General features: G+C 37.6%; 1 protein-coding gene across 1 annotated transcript in view; it reads right to left on the bottom strand.

Annotated features, from left to right (window-relative positions):
* CNGB3 (cyclic nucleotide gated channel subunit beta 3) overlaps window positions 1-23329 on the bottom strand; it is a 151852-nt gene that overhangs the window by 62299 nt on the left and 66224 nt on the right. Inside the window, exons 7-10 of the mRNA XM_055129336.1 lie at window positions 16778-16828; window positions 12532-12618; window positions 6642-6706; window positions 5763-5885 (exon numbers count right to left, since the gene is read on the bottom strand). Coding sequence (XP_054985311.1) covers window positions 5763-5885; window positions 6642-6706; window positions 12532-12618; window positions 16778-16828 — 326 coding nt within the window. The remainder of the gene's footprint in view (window positions 1-5762; window positions 5886-6641; window positions 6707-12531; window positions 12619-16777; window positions 16829-23329) is intronic.

Genomic DNA, 23329 nt, shown 5'->3' with positions numbered 1-23329 from the left:
AAATCATTCATCTTGAAATTCAATAACTTTTGAAGGACATGAGGTTATTTTTATTTTAATCTTGTGAATATAGGAGCAGGAAAATGATTAACTCTTTGGTAGTATTTAAAACCTCTGTGTCATGAGAATAAAAATAATATCACTTTGAATATATTTTTTTTTCGCAGACTTCGTGGGGCTGGCTAATAGTACAATGAACTTGACGTAAAGAGAATCACCTTGAAAAGGTATAGAATTAATTTTATGGATTGCATTTTAAGTTTTCAAATTTTAATGTATAATTTTTTGTTACCTGATTTATTTTCATCACAGATCTTGTACCTGTGGGTATTTTTATATTAAAAAATTAATAAATTCTATGCTGCCTTGGAACAGGCAAGTGTTAGATTCTTATATAGCCAGCTGCTTCATAAGTTTAAAATTACTGTCCTTTTCAAAGTCATTGTAGTGTAATGGGAGAAAACATGGATAAGGTTCTCTCATTTCCTATTTGTGAATGTATAAAGAATTAGAATAAAAGTGAAACAATGGCATTGATTTTTCCAAATCTGAAGGTTAGCCTTGAACTAGTATTATGATTAATTTTGATTATGAAATAGTCCACTATGTTAATTGGAAGTTTTCTGCTTGGATGCTTTAATGTTTACTTTCAGTTTCTTTTCTCAGTTGTGTCTTACACACAGACATGCACAACCAAAGGTAAGATTTGTAATTTAATTAGATGGCATCTTATTGATTTTCTAGGATTAGCTTAATTATTCAAGTGTGTCCACCTCTAATATTTACAACCTAAGCCAATAGATCTTTCAGGGAGATTCTATCTGGCTGATTAAATACATGTGTTATCCAACAGGTAGTCCGTATATATACAGCCTATTAATTCAGAGTTAAGCAGTAAGGCAGAATTTGTCCAAAATAAAATCAAACCAAACCAGTCAAGAAGCAAGACAACACACAAATCATGCAAAACAAGAGAAAAAAAGTTTGAAAATAGAACTTCATCCTCTGTGAAAACAGAGGAAAAACTGTTTGAAAATAGAAATTCTTCATTGTGAAACAAATGTGACCTACTGCCACCCCCTTTTTTTATGTAACAATTTCAACAGAAAAATTGGAAGAATTTTCCAGTACGGTCAGTATATCCTCATTTCTACCATCCATTTTACTCTACCTGCTCGCACACATTCTTTCATTTTTCCATTCACCAAACCATTTTGTAGTTCGGATGTATTTAAAAGTAGCTTATAGACATAAGATATTTCCTTCTAAATAAGTTTGCTTTTTATGTATATATATATTTCAGAATATATATGTATGAGATGTAGTTCATTTATTTATTATTGTTTTTTATGCTGACTTGGCAGTGCTGGAGACTTCTCCCAGTTCAGTGCTCAGGGCTCAGTTTTGACATTGATTGAGAAGCTCTTTGGATTGGGGATCAAGCTTGAGAATCCCTCATGAAAACCACATGCTCAGCTTATTGATCTTTTTTCCTCTGGCCCCTGGAATCCAATACTTTATTTTATTTTTTATTTTAACATACATCAAAAGCACAAATCTTGGAGTGCTGTCTGATAAATTATGATAAATGCATGCACTTGTGTAACCCCAAACCTATCAAGACATAAAACATTTTTATCACTTCAGAAAGTTTGTTCATTCCTTTACCCAATCTTTACCCCAGATGTAAATCACTTTTCTAACTTTCTATCATAGATGAGTTTTTCCCTAGAACAGAAAAAACATATTTTTGTGAGACGTCTGTAACTCAGCATAATGTTTTTGAAATTTATTTATGTTGAGATTTAGTGATTATATTATTGTTATATTAGTGGTTTTCATTTTAGTATATTATTTTTGTTGTTTGTATTAGTAATTTCCATTTTAGTGCAAAGCATCACATTGTATACTTTAGTTTATATATCTTCAGTTTATGTATACTTCAATTTATCAGTTTATGTAGCTATTCTCCTATAAATACCTACATATAAACATTTTGACTTTCTAAAGATTTGGGATATGAATAATAGATCTAGTTAAACTATGTACTTTTTATGGATGTCCATTTTCATTTCTCTTGGACACATATCTGGGCTTAGAGTTTTTGTTATGAAAAGGGGTATTATGTTGTGTTATGTTTAATTGTCAAGGAAACTTTTCAGATATTTCCCCAAAATGATTGTAATGCTTTATAGTCCCTCCAACAATATATTTGAGAGTTTCAGTTGCTCCGTTTCTGTTTACAACACTTGATATTGTCAGTATTTTTAGTTTTAGCCTTTATAGGAGGAATCAAGCAGGTCATACAACTTTTAAAAGCACCCATAATTTATATTAGGACACTGTTAACTATCCCAATTTATTTTAATTGTTTCTTTAAACTTATCACTAAAATAAATGAGTATGGGGGGCAGTGGTCCCATTACAAGAGGGGTCCCAGGTAGAGAGTTATCATTGGATCTACAATATAATGGGAACTTACTATTTGTTAAATAATATGAATGGTTAGGTAGATCTAGACTTCAGTGAAATAAATCTATAAGATTTTTCAAACCCTTCCCTGCCCTGTTTTTGACTGCCTATTATTTCCCTCTTTATGTGTGGAGTTTTTACTGCTTTCATATGGTTTTGTTACTTCTAGAGTGTATTTCACGTCTAGAGAAAATTTCTTTTCCTAAAAAATTAGTTTCATATACTTTTGCTCATCATCTTTCTGTGTAAGATGAAGAATTACACCATCCTAAATTTCCCCAACACTAAGATAATTCTGATTTCTTATCCACCTCATTTTAAATCATGATTTTCATGACAGTCTTTTTACTTTTTTTTATGCCTTTTAATACATTAAAAAAATTTTTTTGAGGATGTATGCGTTAGATGAGCAGATGAGTGAACTGTGAAGTGGTTTGTGCATACGAAGAAATTTAATATCAGAAAATAAGTGCTTTCAGAAAAAAATATATGTGGACACACATGCATAAGGGGCATTTTAGGGTACCAAGTAAACTTAATTTGTTTTATTCGCTTGTGCTAAACTTCTTTCTTTATGAAATTTTCCAGTCAAATGAAGGATGTTATCTACTTGACAGAAATGAAAGTGACTTTTTGTCTCCTACTGAACTGTACAGACACTCTTGTGTTTTTTTTTCTAACCAAGATTAACAGTAATAAATTTGACTCCTATTTTAAATGTTCCCAGTTCTCCAGGTTATGCCCCACTATTTGCTGCCTAATTATAACCAGCGCAAAGTTGACAAATGCAATGGTTTCAAAGGCAACCTTCCATTTACAGGTCATCAGAAACCATCACAAGGGTCAGTAAAAAAATGCTTTAGGCATGGAAGGTCAAAGAATAATGTGAAGCTATCAGAAGGGTCAGGTGACAGGTGATAGTTAAAAACTGTGAAGAATATTAATAGCTTCCAGGGGACAATTTTCTTAAAAATATATAAAAAATGTTGCTTTTAAAAGGCATCTTCATTCTAAGGATGGCAACCTGGGTGCCTGACAATTGGTAACAGGAATTTGGGGGCTTTAATTTCACTTTATTTCACTTGTTTGAGCAGGGTATATCAATGGTGTCATATTTACTTTTATAATCAGCATCTGGGCAATACATTCAGCTTTGTGAAATGTCTTGAAACATTTTTGGCCTAGAAAATGATGGATGCTTGTGGCAATCTTTGCATGACTGATTAAGGAGGATGGTGGTTTCAAATTCTTAGGAGCAAGGTTCTACTTATATCCATTCATTCAAGTTCATCAATTGGTTCTCAAGTATTTTGTATCTTTGCTAATAGTTTTTGGTTGTTTGATCAACTTTAGCTGTGCCCTGACATCATCTCATATTTTGATGGTGAACTTGCCGTTGACTTTTACCTTACCTGTTTGCTTACAATTCTCATTGAATGATTATAATTCTATTAGGTACATTAACACAGTACTGAGGTGGTTCAATCGTGGATTGAAACTTTCTATGGTGACTTCTTTTTCAGAGAATTCAGCTATCCTTGAAAACTGTTGCAATGATAATTTATCTAGAAACATACCCTATAACTCGGAATCATAAGTCATTTAACTGCAAAAATTGTAAGTAATTTATGTGGTATTTGAATATCCGGTCTGCATTGTATCTAGCATTTTAGAAATGTTAAGTATTGGGGAAGATGGTGCCAGCCTGTGTGTGTGAAGAAGACTTTTGCAGATGCACTAGGTCTGTGTTCAAGTACACGCCCCTTTCCTCTGCAAAGTGAAGCAGGCTAACAAGCCTCTAATAAGCATATCAAAGACAACTGACCTGCCTTTCCAAGAAAATCAGGTTTTCAGTGACTTCTTCTAGCTGCTTCTCTGCAGGTGTGGCAGCAGATGGAGGGAATCGTCATTCTCACCCACCCAACCTGATCCCCAAGCTCTGAACTGCAACAAGGTGTGGCTAGGTCTGTCTTCTGAATCCTCTGGACAATAGCACCTAACACTAAAACCAGACTTTGTGATGCCACTTATCTGCCACACCCCAAATCCTGTGGCTGTTTGCACAGCCGCTTAGCAACTATATTCCAGCCACCCCACTCAAAGTCCTGTTAGAAAATATCAGGTTTTAGCCTAGTAACGCTCAAGATGACCACTAAAATTATCATTCAAATATGGAGCCCAAAGCACACTAGAAATGGTGGCAAAGGTCGTAGGATCTTCCAGACACCTGCCACCCCATCTGGACCCAGCCAAACCCTTTTCAATGGTGAATGGAACGTCCGAGAAAATGGTACCTACCCTTTTTCAAAAGGAATGTTGCCTTATTATATGCTCAATATAATTTCATAGGAGTGGGAACTGAGAGTGTACTTCATGCCAGGTCTTGTATTTACCAAAAGGAACCATCACTATTAAGAAATTTCATTGCCATTATTGAGTCCTGACTCTATTGAACTACATTTTAAAGTGATCTTTTCTCTCTAGAAGACTTGCATATGTAATTGTCGAGTTTAATTTATGATTCTTGTTACTCTGTAAGTGTTTAATTGAGTTAGTGGTTATAGCGGACTCATAAACCCATAAAACCTTTCAGTGGTAAACTAATTAGCTACTGCACCTGCCCTCCAAATAATTAACATTGTTCATTACTAACAATCAGCTCTGGAGTCATAAAAGTTGCCTAACCACTCAGTTGTCTAAAGCAGAGGCTTTCAAACTTTTGAATCTTTTTTTTTCCCACTTTTTGGGTCACACCCGGCGATGCACAGGGATCACTCCTGGCTCTGCACTCAGGAATTACCCCTGGTGGTGCTCAAGGGACCATATAGGATGCTGGGACTTGAACCCGGGTAGATCGAGTGCAAGGCAAACGCCCTACCCGCTGTGCTATCGCTCCAGTCCCTAAACTTTTGAATCTTGATCCAGAGTAAGAAATACATTTCCCAGGTAAACCCAGGACACATAAACACACATACAAACACTCTCTCTGTCTCTCTCTGTCTCTGTCTCTTTGTCTCTGTCTCTGTCTCTCTCTCTCTCTCACACACACACACAAACACACACAAGTATACACGTATATGCATCTTTTCCTATTTATGAAAGATGTTAATATTATGTATCCCATTCTCCATATTCTTGAATTTAAAAACATGCTGAGGTAAGAAAAGTTTTTGTTGACCGTTAACAGGCTATGATGTGGCATCCAAATCACTGACTGTGAAAAGCTTATAAACTGGGAAAAAATTAAAAGAATCTATAACATGTTTCTTTTTTCCACAATTAAAACTCACTTGTTTCCTTCTCCATTATACACCCATTTAGTACTGCCAATTCCTTCATAGGTCGAAGCCCAGTAATAAATACAGGCGTTAATATGTAGAGTAAACAGCAAGTATCCAGTTGTTCGAATGACTCTGTCAAGGAGAATAAATGCAAAGTGAGCCTCCTGTTGTTTCTGGAATACAGCCTATTTTAACATTTTTCTTTTCTTTCAAGTCTCTGCTGAACCTCCTGGTTTTAAATGGCTGAGCTGCTCACTTCCATCAGTACAGTATGAAATGATGGTGTCACTGCATATTTTCTGACTGCAGTGTCCTGACTGGGACTGACAGGGTGTAAAAAAAAATCTTCCTCTCTTCTCACAGATGGTAGGAGTCACCTCCTGAAAGACTTGCCTCGAGGGGTCACTTCTTCTCTTTGAGACCCATAAAATATGCCAGGCTGATTGAATTGGGTAGCGCTTGGACAGCCCATGGGATTTGATGCTACTTAATTGTGACTGGTGATCTCTGTACGAGTGGATTTAAGAATAGCAAATGAATGAAATTCAGATTAGCCAAAATTGTCAGGAAAGAGATGTTGTCAGGTTGGAAAGAAACAGCATATTTATCTGTACTTGTTCCGACTGAAAAGGTAATGTGTCCTATTATTTTAATTTGTTTTTTTTTTGTCCCATTATTTTAGTACTACAGTCTTCTGCAATCAAATATGATGTCTAAGCTCAAAATACCATGATCAGTTTAGAACATAACCCGATATTTGACATAGCCCCCCAGTTGGGAATTGTTTCTCTTTTACAATATGGAGTTCATATTCTTCCCAAGTGTTCTCTAAAATGTTATGTCATTATTTTCTCTCCCACCCCTGAAGTATACTGAATTATACTTTACCTGTAAATATATGCTTTTTCCATTATAGACTCTAGGTGATGATTAAATTCAAAAAATGAAGTGTACTATGTAGAAAACAAGCAAAAAATCCAAAAATATGTTAGTCTCAGATCAATCCATTTAAATAATACTATATAAACTAGATTTTGTTACTGAAAATAATTTTATTCGTATGTCTTTTGGAAAAACTAGAGCTTGTTTAGTGGTGCTTAATTTTGGGCACTATATTTTAGCAAGTTAATAAGAAAAAACTTTCTTATTATATTTCTAGTCTCTAGTTACAGTTTTGTTTGTACAGCTCATCAAAAGTCAAGCTTAAGAACATTTCTTTTCTTGGAGCAAGAAATGCAAAGTGGAACAAGGAAAGCCTCTTCAACAAGTGGTGCTGGGAAAACTGGATAGCTACCTGCAAAAAATGAACTCTGACCTCTGTCTAATGCCAGGCACAAAAGTCAGATCAAAGTGGATTAAAGACCTCAATATCAGACATGAATCTGTAAGGTTCATAGAAGAAAATGTAGGCAGAACTCTCCATGACATCGAAGCTAAAAGCATCTTTAAGGATGAAACAGCACTGACCATGCAAGTGAAAGCAGACATAAACAAATGGGACTACATCAAACAAAGAAGCTTCTGCACTTCAAAAGAAACAGTGACCAAAACACAGAAAGAACCCACAGAATGGGAAAGAATATTTACCCAGTACCCATCTGATAAGGGATTAATATCCAGGATATAGAAGATACTTGTAGAATTGTATAAGAAAAAACCTCCAACCCCATCAAAAAATGGGGAGAAGAAATGAACAGAAGTTTCCCCAAAAAACAAATACAAATTGCCCAAAGGCACATGAAAAAATGCTCCACATCACTAGTTATCAGGGAGATGCAAATCAAAACAACAATGAGATATCATCTCACACCACAGAGACAGGCACACATTCAAAAGAACAAAAGCAACCAGTGCTGGCATGGATGTGGGGAAAAAGGGATGTTCATTCACTGTTGGTGGGAATGCCGACTGGTCCAGCCTTTCTGGAAAACAATATGGACAGTTCTTCAAAACTAGAAAATGAGCTTCCATATGACCCTGCAATACCACTTCTGGGAATATATCCCGAGGATGCAAAAGAGCACAGTAGAAATGACATCTGTTACCTATATATTCATTGCAGCACTGTTCGCAATAGCCAAAATCTGGAAACAACCCAAGTGCCCTAAAAAGATGACTGGTTAAAGAAACTTTGGTACATCTATACAATGGAATATTATGCAGCTGTTAGGAGAGATGAAGTCATGAAATTTGCTTCTAAATGGATAAATATGTAGAGTATCATGCTAAGTGAAATGAGTCAGAAAGAGAGGGACAGACATGAGGGACTGCACTCATTTGTGGAGTGTAAGGTAGCATCACATGAGGCTGACACCCAAGGACAGTAGATACAAGGGCCAGGGGGACTGTCCCATAGCTGGAAGACTGCTTCATGCGCAGAGGAGAGAAGGCAGCTGGAATAGAGAAGGGATCACTAAGAAAATGATGGCTGGAGGAACCAGATGGGATAGGAGATGCATGCTGAAAGTAGATAATGGACCAAATATGATGACCTCTCAGTGTCTGTGTTGCAAGCTATAATGCCCCAAAGTAGAGAGAGAGTATGGGGAATATTGTCTGCCATAGAGGCAGGGGGAGGGTGGGAAAGGGGGGTTATACCCAGGATATTGGTGGTGGGGAATATGCACTGGTGGAGGGATGGGTGTTTGATCATTGTGAGATTGTAACCCAAACATGAAGTAACTATCTCACGGTGATTCAATAAAATTAAAAAAAAACAAACAACAAAAAACAAAAAATAAAGAACAAAAACATTTCTTTTTTTTTCAAAGCATATAACAAAATTCCATTTTGCAATATAATTTATATCCATCCTAAACAGCAGCAAAGGAGTGAAGTTATAATTCACTGAAGTCATAAATAGGAGGTAAGTTGAACTCAGCTCCAGAATTTTTCTTTTTTGCTTTGGTTTTTAGGACACAACTGGTGGTGCTCAGGGCTTAATTCTAGCTCTTTACTTATTGAACTGGAGGGATAGCTCAGCAGTTAGGGTGTTTGCCTGCACATGGCTGACCCGGGTTCGATTCCTCTGTCCCTCTTGGAGAGCCCAGCAAGCTACTGAGAATATCCCGCCCACACGGCAGAGCCTGGAAAGCTACCCATGGCATGTTCAATATGCCAAAAACAGTAACAACAAGTCTCACAATGGAGATGTTACTGGTGCCCGCTCTAGCATATCGATGAACAACGGGATGACAGAGCTACTTAGGGATCAGTCCCAGTGGTACTCGGGAGACAGTAGGTAACACTATGTGTTTTCTGCACACATGGCAGACACCTGAATCCTTGTCCTATCTGTTCAGCTCCTAGGATTATTTTAAAACAAGCTAAATTAATTGTATTTATCTCAATAGAATTTAAAGTACAATAAATATTAGCAGTATCTAGATATACCTGTTACTATTCAAAAATACATTTGAGTTTATATATATTTGATTCAATTAAAGTTGTTATTTGGCTAGAAATAACATGCTGAGAAGTTTTTTTATATTGGGGTTTTTTGGGGGGCCACACCCAGGGGTGCTCAGGGATACTCCTGGCTTTGTCCTCAGGAATTACTCCTGGTGGTGCTGGGGGACTGAACACAGGTCGGCTATGTGCGAGGCATGTTCCCTACCTGCTGTATTATTACTCTGACCCCACAGGGACTTGTTTTTTTCACAATTATTATATAGGAAAAATTCCTCTATGATGGATTAAATTGAACATCTTAAATGAAGGTAATATAAATTTGTGATTTTTTGTTGTCTTAGTATAAAGTATGTTTTACACTTGGTTTAAGTGCACACTAAGTAGTAAAATTATAATTTGAATTTTCCTTCTCGTGTACAATTTGGAGACAGAAAATTACATTTATCCTAGTGTTAAAATGCCATCCTAAGTGTTGCTGGGCTGGACTATGATATTGTGGAACTATCTTAGAATCTCCTGGTTAAAAACACCACACACCACTGTAGCACTGTAGTCCTGTTGTTCAGTGATTTGCTTGAGCGGGCACCAGTAACATCTCCATTGTGAGACTTGTTACTGTTTTGGGAAGGAGCGATAACACAGCGAGGAGGGCTTCTGCCTTGCACGCGGATGACCCGGGTTTGATTCCTCCGCCCCTCTTGGAGAGCCTGGCAAGCTACTGAGAGTATCTTGCCCACACGGCAGAGCCTGGCAAGCTACTCGTGGTGTATTCAATATGCCAAATACATACAAGTAACAGCAAGTCTCGAAATGAAGGCGTTACTGGTGCCCGCTCGAGCAAATCAATGAGCAATGGGATGACAATGACAGTTTTGAGCATATAGAATATGCTACAGGTAGTTTGCCAGGCTCTGCCATGCAAGCAGGATACTCTTAGTAGCTTCCCGGACTCACTGAGAGGGATGGAGGAATCGAACCCAGGCCGGCTGCATGCAAGGCAGACACCCTACCCACTGTGCTATCTCTCCAGCACCACACACCACACTACTAAATATAAAAGGCTTTTGAACACTTTAAAGCTCCAGAGATAAGTTGTGATGAGCTAGCATTTTAGAAGCTTTAAAAGCCATTTTAATTTTTTAAGTTTTAAGTTTTAGGCAACAAGGTTCGCCTAACACATTCTAGTACTGTGCCGTCCTCCAGAATGTCCACTTCCATACACCACTAGCCGGGTGCTTCCCCTGCTGCCGTCCTCCCTTCACCCCCTTCTCCTCAGAGCTTCCTACGCATGGCCAGTTCTCAGTTTTATTGCCTTGGGGTCATTTATTATCTCCCACTTACGAGAGGGATCATTCTGTGTCTGTCCCTCTCCTGACCACCTTTAGCATGATCATCTCTGGATCCATATACCTAGATGCAAATTGGATTATCTCATCTTTTCGTATTGCCAAGTAGTGTTCCACGGTGTAGATTTGTACCATGGTTTCTTTACTCATCTGTTCTTAAACACGGGTTGTTTTCAAAATTTTCCTATTGTGAATAGTGCCACAATAAACATAAGAGCATATTTTTTTCTTTTAAATAGGGCTTTTGGGCCCTTGGAATGGATGCCAATAAGTGGAGTTGCTGGGTCATATAAAAACTTAATTCTTAGTACCAGTATTGTTTTCCAGAAGGTCTGGACCAGTTGGCATTCCATCAGAAGTAACAAGGGCCCCCTTTCTCCACAGCCAAGCCAATGCTGTTTTTCTTTCTTTTTTGTAATATGTCCCAATCTCATCAGTGTGAAAAGATATCTTATTGTTTTGATTTTTTTTGGATGTTAAGTGATACAAACAATTTTTCACTTGCTTTTTGGCCATGCATATGCCTTCTTTGGGAAGTTTCTGCTCATCTCTTCCAGTTTTTTGATGTAGTTGACTTTTTTTCTTGTTAAGTTCTACTAGTGCTTTATATATCATGGGTATTGACTATCAGATAAGAGATGGGCAATTTTTTTTCCAATCCATGGGGTATATTTTTTCTGGTCCTTCCCCCACACCCGCCCTCTCTCTCTCTCTCTCTCTCTCTCTGTCTCTCATAGTGCAGATGTTTCTTGCAGTCTCATTTGTTAATCTTTGCTTCTGTTTGCTTGGCCCGTGGCACTGACTCATTAAAGGTTGCGCTACCTGCAATGCCATGGTGTCCTACCCATGTTTTCCTCGTTGAACCCTAATCTAGTTTCAGATTCTCGGGTCAAACTTAAAAGTCTAGTTACATTACAGGCCATTTTGTAATTCACAGAAATTTTTCTGTTTGCTTTTACAAATATATAAGGTAGTATATGGATTACAGTGTACTTATCTAGTTTCCTATTAATTGACATTTCAGTTATAATCAAGTATGCAAATAATTCTATTCTATGAAATGTGTTTGTATTTTACTAGAATTATGGAATTTTATATGAGTAAGAGGACTTAGAAGTCATCTAATTAAATTCCCTTGCCTTGCAATCGTCCAGGCATTCAGTAACAGTATAATAAAGATAAAGAACAAAAGTATAAAAGATTCATTTTACTATAGTTTTATTTATAAGTTTAAAAGCATTCCTTTAATAGGTTATAAAAACAAATACTGTGAACTGTAGAATAAAAATAACTATAACAAGTAAGTTAGTCTTATTTGCAACAATTTCATCTGTCAAAACAATTATGTGTTTATTTAGTTTCTAAAATTCATTGCATTGATGAGGGTAGAAAAATAGAGGAAAGCTTGGGAAAAATAAAAAATATCATATGTTTAGGATATTTTAAATGACGCTGAGATTTATGTTACATAAAATATTGATATGAAGAAACATTTTCACATATATACTCACTAAAGCACGCAATACAGTAGTCAGGATATGGAAACAACCTAAATGTTCAACAACAGACAAATCGATAAAGAAGTTATGGAATAGGAGCAATGGAATATTATTGTGTGAAAGTATTCATACAATACTAGTAATGTATGAATAGTACTGTTCGTACAAGGAAATATGAAATTATGCTATTTGTGGCAATTTTGATGTAACTTGAGTGTATCGTGTTGAGTAAAATAAGAAGGGAAAAAGGATAGATGATCGTACTCATCTGTAGTGTTTTGACACATAATATACACACTGTGTTCTGATAACATACCCTGGGTACTAGAGTACAACCTGTGAGTACCAGACTAAGAAGGAATAGATGGAATGAAAGTGACTCAAGAATGGGCGAAGGGGGGTCATGGACACTTTGGTAGTGGCAATTGTACACCGAGTTTCTAAGTATAATCATGACTGTAAACACATAAGCTAAACTATAATATATTTAAAAACGAAGACAATTAAATATGATTATCTTACCTTTAGCATCCTATTTGTCCTAAATATTGGATTAAATCCAAAAAAGAGGTAGAAAACATCTAAAGGCATTATTGATGATACATCCAACTGTTGGAAAAACACATTCATAATTCAGTCATGTTTATGTGCTTTTTGGGACATAGATTTATACCAATGTATGTAAAACTTGTATTTACATACATATACCAGTGTATGTAAATGTCAATGTCACCCTAGATTATTTGTTATCCTTTGGTTGTTGTCTTCCAAAATTTCCTTTAATTAAAAACTACAACACTATTTTGTAGTTTACTTCTAGTGTATTTAATTTCCAACTCTTTTTTTTTTTTTGCTTTTTGAGTCACACCCAGCGATGCTCAGGGGGTTACTCCTGTCTCTGAACTCAGGAATTACTCCTGGCGGTGCTCGGGGGACCATATAGAATTCTGGGGATTGAACTCGGGTCAGCCGAGTGCAAGGAAAACACCCTACCCATTGTACTATTGCTCCGGCCCTAATTTCCACCTTTCCACATCTGATTTTTCCTTAGGAACTGAGTTTTCTGATTCTTTCTTTTAGTTGTCATATGTACCTCAGATGGTATGAGTTGCTAATGTTAAAATATATTCCAATCATATTTTAAACATGAGACTCAGACTGAAAAGCGCATTTCTGATTTTATTTGAAACCATTGCACATTCATTGACTGCTATATTTTTATGTTTCAGCAAAATTTCCAGTGCTCATGGTTAATAATTTTGTTGGTGTTTCATCTAGACTTCTCGGATATTTCTCTTAACTTCTTTGAATCATATTATTATCAATAAAGTTCTATGAAAGTATCTGTCAGGTACTGTGAAGGCTAAGAAAGGAGAGAAAAATAAAATCAGTACCATTCCAATTTATTAGCAACCTCAGTAAGAGGAGTTATTAAGGTGTGACACAGTTAAAAATATAGATTTTTAAAATTTACCACATTTAAATTTTTTGTTTTTCTATTACTTGGATAAATGGCATCACATTTATAAATTTTTCAACTTGCAATGATGAGAATTTTAAAATGCAAAATTATTCATTTATATTAACATTTATATGGTCATAAAAATAGGTAATATTAAAAACATTTAATATTAAGTTATCTTATGATAATTAGGTTGTTTTGAACTCTGTGCTAAACTTAAGAGATTTTTTTTACAACCTCATATATGGAATGAAGAGTTGAGATCATTATATACCAGAATCTCTACCACCATTGAAAAATAGTGAAATCTTTAATTTTAATTAACCGGGCTGTTTATTATAAATAAATTACTTGCTAAAAGTATTGCTTTAGAAATTTCAACATCTTATCAAGCCTCATTGATTTTACCCTCAAACACTGAGACTGGGGACAATTTGAACAACTTAAGAGTAAATAAAAGTTATATAATGTCTTACTATAAGCAAACAGGAACATAAGAGTTATTTTTCCATGATTTCTGGCTCAGATCATAATAATTTTATTTGCTCTCTGTGTAATTGTTCAATTCCTCACTTGGTTTTTCTATGAGGTCATCAGTCATGTTTCTTATTAACCCATAGAGATGAATTTGTGTACATAAAGATGATTTATTTTTCAGTGAATTGTAGAAAATTGAATTAAGTGTTGTGGAACACTAAACTCTCTACAAAGTTGGCTGGAGTCAATATAGGAGTAAAATATTGGTTCTGCCCACAAGAAATTAACAATCTAATAAAGAAAAAGCTCAACACAAAAGTAACTATAATGCATTACCAAAAGACAGGCAGAACATACTAAGAGAGCTTAACATGTTGGCCTCTATGCATAAATGTAAATGTTTATGTTTAAAGAACCAAATTTAAATGCATGAGTTAATTTGCCCTCATTCAAATTCAAGAAAATGATTAAGAATTGAAAATAAACTTTGCCCCCTTAAAAAATACCATCCATTCCTTTTGTCGATTTCATTAAAGTTGTGTAGGTCTTTTATGAGTGTGTACATAGTATTTTTTTAACAAAGAAAACTTGGGGGCGGGTATTGAAAACGGATTCTCATCAACACACAATACTAATAAAGGCATTTGGCACCTAAACTTAGATGAGTATTTTTGAACAATTCTGAATTCGTTTTAATGAATTTGCCAATGCTGGGCAGTTTGGTAAGAAATGGTGGAGGGGTTTCATGAGAATGGAAAGACAGTCAAACGTGAACTGGGTCTCTAGTGTTTAACCAAATGTCTGATAAAACAAGGTTAAAGCCAAATTTATGATGAGAAGAAACTTACATCCAGTTTTATATCCTTTCTTAAAGTCCAGGGGGAACAAGTGCAAGTCAGCCTTGTAGAATTCTTGAGCAAACTCTAGCTCATTATACCATCACTTTAATACTTGAACATTAAAAATCATGCCCACTGGTGCCATGACAGTTTAAAGGTACGTTGGCAACCCATGAAAGTGACCAAAAATGGTCAGGAACTCAGTTCTCTGATATTCTCATCTGCTTGGGAGGAGGGCGGGAGGGAATAGGAAAGGTAGGAAATTGGAAACCATAGAATGAGGCTTCACAAAGCTGATGCCAGTATTCTTCCTTTGGCTCCCCCATCCCTTCACCAGAGTGCCTTTGTTAATTTTTCTCTTAAATACTCTATTCCCCAGCTGGGAGCTACTTTTCTTCATTCCCTTGCATTACCCGTCAAATAAATGCTTATTTTAAATATTTTGTGTTCTAAAGCAACCGATGTTGGCGTGGATGTGGAGAGAAAGGGATCCTCCTACATTGCTGGTGGGAATGCCGACTGGTTCAGTCCTTTTGGAAAACAGTATGGACACTTCTCAAAAAATAAGAAATTGCGCTCCCTTTTGACCCAGCAATACCACTCCTGGGAATATATCCTGGAGAGGCAAAAAAGTATAGTCGAAATGACATCTGCACTCGAATGTTCATTGCAGCACTGTTCACAATAGCCAGAATCTGGAAAAAACCCGAGTGACCGAGAACAGATGACTGGTTAAAAAAACTTTGGTACATCTACACAATGGAATACTATGCTGCTGTTAGAAAAGATGAAGTCATGACCTTTGCCTATAAGTGGATCAACATAAAAAAATATCATGCTAAGTGAGATGAGTCAAAAAGAGACAGACATAGAATGCACTCATCTGTGGAATATAAAATAACAGGATGGGAGACTAGTACCCAAGAATAGTAGAGATAAGGACCAGGAGATTTGCTCCACAGCTTAGAAGCTGGCCTCACATGCTAGAGGAAAAAACAGCTCTGATAGAGAAGGGAACACCAGGTAAAGTGTGGTTCGAGGACCCACTGGGGATGGGAGATGCGTGCTGAAATTAGACTATACTTGCATGCATTTGTGGCCGCACAATCTTTTATTGTCTAGTTCTTCCTCTCAAAGAACCCAGCAAGCTACTGAGAGTATCTTGCCCGCATGGCAGAGCCTGGCAAGCTCCCTGTGGAGTATTTGATATGCCAAAAATGGTAACAATGATGGGTCTCATTCCCCTGACCCTGAAAGAGTCTCCAATGCAGCACCTTTGGGAAGGACAAGTAAAGAGAGGCTGCTAAAATCTCAGGGCTAGGACGAATGGAGACGTTACTGGCACCTGCTCGAGCAAATTGATGAATAATGGGATGACAGTGATACAGTGATACCATGTAATTGAGAAGCAAAACTGTCTAGTAAATCTTCATCAACATCCACTTTGTTACAAAGCATATTTTTTTTCTTTTTTTTTTGCTTTTTGGGTCACACCCAGCAATGCTCAGGGGTTACTCCTGGCTTTGCACTCAGGAATTACTCCTGGCAGTGCTTGGGGGACCATATGGGATGCCGGGGATCGAACCCGGGTCGGCCGCGTGCAAGGCAAACGCCCTACCCGCTGTGCTATCGCTCCGGCCCCACAAAGCTTATTATTCTGGGAAAAAAGTGTATCTTTTTGAAATCTTTAGAGGGAACTTCTATGAATTAGTTGAATATGTATTCAAGTATATATGTGCAGACTTAAATGAATTACTTGAATATATTTACATGTGTGTGTGCGAGAGAGAGAGAGAGAGAGAGAGAGAGAGAGAGAGAGAGAGAGAAGAGAGAGAGATTTGGGAGCCCACTGGGACTCCTGGAGGGAGGGGGCCCTATGGGGTACCAGAGATTGAACCCAGGATGGCGACATGCAAGGCAAGAGTCCTTCTTTGCTGCTGTTCTATCTCTCTGGTCCACTGGAATAATTTTCAAACAGCAAGTAACTTACCTGAAACTTTGTGGAACTCCTGTAGTGTCTCTTTAGCTCATTTGAATCCACCTGAAATGTAATATTCATATTCTTATTCATTTTAACCAATTTCACCTAAATTTTCTCAATTGAAAACAATTTATAGTTATTTACATTAGTAGTTCTCTCCAGTTTCAGCCTTTGGAAAACCTCTGTCCTTTCATATTTTAATAAAAAGCTCCTGATACTTTTCAATTTATTGTTGTCCTATTGTTTGTCCAGAGACTCATCAGCATTGCTTTGCTCCACATACTTACCTCTTATTTTCTTAAACCATGGCAGTTTGGTGACAATTTAACATTTGCTTACTTCTTTTGGAGATTAGCTGTGAGAAAGTCTTCAAGGAACTAATGATGATGCTCAGGGTTCTCTCTATAGTTCATACTTAGCACCTTTTCATGGTACTCATTGTGTTATGAAATCACAGATATTCTTCTTGGTCCATTTACTTAAATTATTTATTTCTGTTAAATGGAAATCTGTTTCAGCACAACTTTGAGTTTAACTGGAAATTGAACATAAGTAGGGCTGAAATATTCTAAAAGCCAATTAATATTTTTGGATGTATAGGAAAAAATAGAGATGAGCAAAGTTTTTAATACATTTTAAAATAACTGTGTCCTTGAAACTAATTTGCTATAGAATTTAAAAAGTCACTGTTTAAACCGTGAGATAATATAGCAGGTAGGGCATTTATTTGCCTTGCATGCACCCAACACGGGTTCAGTTCCCAGCACCTTATCTGGTCCCCTGAGCACCGTGAGGAGTAATTAATTCCTGATTGTAAAGGCATTCTTGGTATTTCATTTTTTTAAGTTCCAGCTTTTTGATATTGTTTGGATTCTTAAATTAGTCATTTAAGAATCATTATTTACCAGGGTTCAACTTTCTCCTGTCTCTTCATACCTGTTTCCTGAAAAGAATCTCATAGAGTTCTGTGGTTTCTGAGATCACCATGTATGTTGTTGGTGTGACAAAATCTGTTTCTACCTCATATGGCCTTCTTGATGTTAGCCCCTATAAGCAACTGTCTTCTTTTCTTATGTGTTTCTGCTCATTGCAAATTTAGAGTATTTCAACTTGAATTCATCATCACTCTCCATGTCCCTTAAGCTTGCCATGCTAGCCTCTCCCACCTTCTGCTTGAAAATTCTATGGGAATCTCTCTCTATGCTGGTCCATATTCCAGGACTCACTACCCTTCATCCAAATAGCAGCTATCCTCTACATGTCTAAAGTTTTCTCAATCTGTTCTTTCCTTGAGCACTGATACCCTTACTCTTAGTTGTGTTTCCCTTGATTTATTTTACAATGGCAGACAAGCAGACAGATGACCTCTCTAAATCGGGTTATTTACTAATCCGCATTTACTTCAACCCCCAGGACTCCACATGGTTTAAAGAAAAAATTCAATCTCTCATAGCATATAAAATCTGCTTTCTCTGTCTCGTGTCCTACAGAATCCCACATCTCCCTTTGTGTTTTATTTATTTTTCCATTTAGGCACCATTTTTCACAAATGTGTTCATAATAGAGCTGTAGGCATACAGTATTCTAATATCAATTCCTCACCAGTGCCAAATTACCTCCACCATTGGCCCCAGGTTCTCTCCCATACCACAGCCTGCCTTCATAACAGGCACATTTTTAAGTTTAATTATTGTGATTAGGCTCACCTGTTTACAGTACTTATGGTTCCGTTATTTAGATATATAGCACAGCGGGTAGGGCATTTACCTTTCATGTGGCCAACCCAGGTTCTATTCTTTCATGACTCTGGCAAGCTACCAAGAGTCATATGATTCTATATCCCCTGGATACATAAGATCACCCTGTACTTGACCTCATTGAACTTTATTTAACACAATATCCTCTAGTTCTATTTAAGTTGTGGTGAACTGCATAATTTTTATCATTCCTTGCAGCTACAACGTATTCTATTGAGTCTATATACCACAACTTCATTATCCACTTACTGTTGGCCACCTGGGTTGATTCTATTTATTGTACTAAGTGCTGCAAGGAATAATCACATCCTCCCCTTGTGTACCGTTTCCATAAATGCACCAGAGAGCTTCTCACCTTGGGTTTTCTTCCAGAAATTTGAGGATATCTTTTCCATTTTTGTTGTAGGAATGGAGGTGTGCAAATAACTTATATTTGTCCATCAAGATTTGATTTGGATGCAGTGCACCATTTTACTTGGTCCTTTTTGTGCTACATAGCAAATAGAATTTGCTGTTGTTGGAATTCATATCCCCAAAAGGCTGTTTTTCTGTTGCCTTCCTGTCCTTCTGATTCTGAGCTACTTCAGAAGGTAAGGATCAGCATCTGTTTCTTTAATTCTTAACATAATATCTCACATGTATCTGGTGTTTAGTTACAGATGGGTTTGGCTGATAAGTTACAGATGGGTTTGTTCATCTTTAATGACACATTAACATTCAGACCTAACATAATGCTAATTTTGAACTGATATTTGAATTTATATAATTTATTTTTAAGTGATAGATAGGAAGACATTTCTATGTACTATTATTTAATTGGCTTCAGTATTAAATCTCAACTGGTAGCAGTAGCTTCTCACACATTCAGGATGTTCAAGTTTAGAAGTCAAAAATTGCTGCTAAGCTTTGGTAAGGACTGTTAGTCAACTCCTCAATTCCTACCCTCCAACTCTCCACATTTCCTGAATTTATTTTTTATCCATGTAGACATACTTAATTTTATAAGTGTTTAGAATATATATGTTGTGCTCATTGGTATCCCTCCTCCGCCACCCCCTGCCGTGGAACAAAATTGCTTTCTCAGAAACACATAAAATGCAAGTTTAAATGGAAACATCCTCAACCTTTAGCAAAAGTGAGTCAGCTACTTGAAAGCTTGTATGTGACAGATAAACTTATTTCAAGTACAAAACAGTTAAATTACCATCCCTTCTTACAACTCTAGGAGTGTACAGTTAGCCTATTATTTTCGGGTCTGTCTATAATTGTGAATGGAGCTAAAACTTGCTAGATTAAATGAAAACACTTTATAAAGTACCTTACAAAATCATTAAATTTGTCATCATTAGCTTTAGAAGACTCACATCATTACTTGTAATAATTATGCACTTATTTTAAAAAAGTCATTCTGTTTGCTCTCTCTTCTAAGCCTCATCATTTTATCATTTTGCAGGTGACTTTTTTTCAGGGGATACTTATTTGGGAAGGATGTGCTTTTTGCACTTAAATCATTTTTCCTAACATATCTTCACCTGGGATCTGGGATGCCCCAGAGTGGGGCGGGTGAGAGCCCTCCCCATCCCAAGGTACCCAGCTCCGGCAGCCGACCTCCACTACCCAACTGCTGCCACACTCCAGGCTGCTTTCAGGAATCTCCGGCCAGCCTCACGCATGAATGAAGCCCCACGGAACCCAGATAATGCTAAACTTTGTTACTTTGGACTCTGGCCTCAATGGGACCCGGAAGCAGAGATCCTCTCCTGCTATCCCCCAATCTCTGGTGACCCAGGGATCATACCCATAAGCCACATCCTGCCGCACCCTGCCAGCACCAGATAATCTCCTCATCAGCCACCCTCCAGATCTCATATATATTATTTGGTGATTTGATGCCTACTGTGTTAAATCCATCAAATATGGTGTGGTAATTATGGAAAATGGGTAGGAAATGTCTTATAAAGTGTTCTGAAAGCAGCCTGGAGCCTGGGGGTTGTTGGGTAGTGGAGGTCAGCTGCCAGGGCTAGGTCCATTGGGGCGGGGAGGATTCTCACCCATCCCCTCTGGGGCACCCTGAGTGAAAACAGCCTGGTGCATATACATATATATATGTATATACTTATGTATATATACATATATATGTATGTATGTATATGCCTCTCAGAGAGCCCGGCAAGGTACTGAGAGTATCCCTCCTGCACGGGCAGAGCCTGGCAAGCTACCCATGGTGTATTTGATACGCCAAAAACAGTAATGATAGGTCTCATTCCCCTGACCCTGAAAGAGCCTCCAATAGTTGGGAAAGATGAGTAAGGAGAGGCTGCTAAAATCTCAGGGCTGGGAGGAATAGAGACGTTACTGGTGCCCACTCATGTAAATTGATGAACAACAGGATAACAGTGATACAGTGATACAGTGATACGCAAGTATTAAATTTACTTCTTATTTAATGTTTCTTATAAATAAGTCATAGAAACTCCAGAATTTTACTAAAAAGTGTTACAAAAATAATACCATTTAAAAACTCTACCATTCAGATTTGAGTTAGGGAAGGAAATTATTGGATCAAGAGTGCCAATTCATTCACTCTCTCAAATTTTTGAGTTCCTACGTAAGATAGGGAAATGAAATATCATTCCAATGATCAAGAAACCTATCAGTTGTCAGTTGTCATCCCATTGATCTTCGATTTGCTTGAGCGGGTACCAGTAACATCTCCATTTGTCTCTGTCCTGTGCTAATGTAGCCCAATGGCATCTGCTCGCTCCAGGAACATGAGGAGCCTCAAACCGTTTGTTCAGGATTTTGACAAAAAAGTCTGACCATCTCATAGATGGGCAGCCACGCGGTCTTTTGATGTCCTATAGAATCCAGTAGATAACACCTCTAGTCCAGCGGTCATCTCTAAATTGCATTACATGTCTGGCCCATCTGATTTTCAATGCCTTGGCAAATGAGACAGCGCTGCTAATTCTTGGTCATTGACGGAGGTCAGAACTCCAGATTCCTTCTGTCACTTGAGTGAAACGTGATATTCCAAACAGAGCTCTTTTGATTCTTCTCTGGGATACCCGAATAGCTTCTCATCCTGTTTTTGTAGGGTCCAGGTCTCTGAGGCATATGTTAGTGCAGGAAGAATGGTGGAGTCAAAAAGATGTGCCCAGAGACGGAGGTTCTTTGCCCTCTTAACCACTTCTTCGACGCTCTTGAAGGCATTCCACGCTGCTCTCTTCCTCCTGCGCAGTTCTGCCACCAAGTCATTCCTTATGATGAGTTCTTGACCCAGGTACATACAGCTGCTGCATTCAAAGATGTTCGTTTCATTAAGAGCAAATGGAACGTCAGGGACTAGTTTGTTTTTCATAAACATTGTCTTATTGAGATTCAGCTGCAGTCAGACCTTTCCACACTTGCGGTCAAAGTTGACCAGCATTTGTGCCGCTTGGCTAATATTTCGTCTTATTAGAACGATGTCATCATCGTTCATCATCAGTGAAGCGGAGGTGGTGTAGTCTATCTTCACTCCCATTCCTTTTCATTCCAGTTGTCGCATGATGTTCTCAAGAGTGGCATTGAAGAGTTTCAGTGAAATGGTATCACCCTGCCGAAGCCCTCTTTATGTCGATGATCACTTCCTTGTAGAATGATGAGATCATGGTGATATTCCTTAAAGATTGAAGAGCAGCAGTGTTGGCCGATGTGGCAGAATCTGGGAAAATTATTCGCAATGCTCGTCTCTTCTTTGCCAACTCCAAGACCAAGATGACTGCCCTCCGATGTCCTGACAAATCTATCACATCTTTCAGAAGGGCAGTGGAGAGGATTATTCACAACATCTACTAGGATCTCATCAATAGCCATGTCCACCTGCCCACCTAATACCAAATTCAGCAGGAAGGATATGTTGTTCCCAAAGTTCTTCCTTCTGTAATCCAACACGTCATTTTGTTGGTAAAGACACGTACAACACCCGGTCCACACAAGGTCAGACCCGAACACCTGAAAAATCTGCCGCCAGTACTTGTCAATACATTGGCTCAGCTCTTCACATGTTACCTGTCCAAGTGTAAGGTTCCGTCCCAATGGAAAACCAGCAGGACTGTTCTGTTTTACAAGAAGGGAGACATCCACGACATTGACAATTTATCGCTCAATCTGCCTGTTGTCCATCATCTACAAATTGTTCACTTGAATCATCCTGAATAGAATAAGCAGAACACTAGATGAAGGACAACCATGTGAGCAAGCCGGGTTCTGAAGGGGATTCAGTATGATAGACCATATCCACACAGTGACCAAGCTCATTGAATTTTCGTGAGAGTTCAAGATGCCACTCTGTCTAATGTTCATGGATTTAAAGAAGATTTTAATTGTTTGATTCTGTTGAGACTGAAGAGGTCATCGAAGCCTTAGCCAAACAGGGCATTCAAATTCAGTACATCAGGATCCTCTGTGAGCTGTATTACAGATTCACCACCAAGTAACCTATCAGATGAGAAAAAGTGTATAGGGGCTGGAGCGATAATACAGTGGGTATGTAGTTTACCTTGCACACGGCTGACCTGGGTTCAATTCTCTGCATACCATATGGTCCCCCAAGCACTTCCAGAAGTGATTACTGAATGCCGACCTAGGATTAACCCCTGAGCTTTGCTGTATGTGACCCAAAAAGCCAAAAATAAAAGCTGTATGTTAAAGTAGACAAAAGGGAGAAATTAAAAGTGTGAACATTTATCTATTTGATTCATTTAATGATCAATTATACATCTTTCAGAGCATGCCATAGATTAACTTATTAGCTTGTCGA

This window comes from Sorex araneus, chromosome 2 (genome assembly GCF_027595985.1).
Source record: "Sorex araneus isolate mSorAra2 chromosome 2, mSorAra2.pri, whole genome shotgun sequence".
Taxonomy (NCBI): domain Eukaryota; kingdom Metazoa; phylum Chordata; class Mammalia; order Eulipotyphla; family Soricidae; genus Sorex; species Sorex araneus.
The sequence above is the reverse complement of the archived record's forward strand: the minus strand, read 5'-3'. Positions and strand labels throughout refer to the sequence as shown.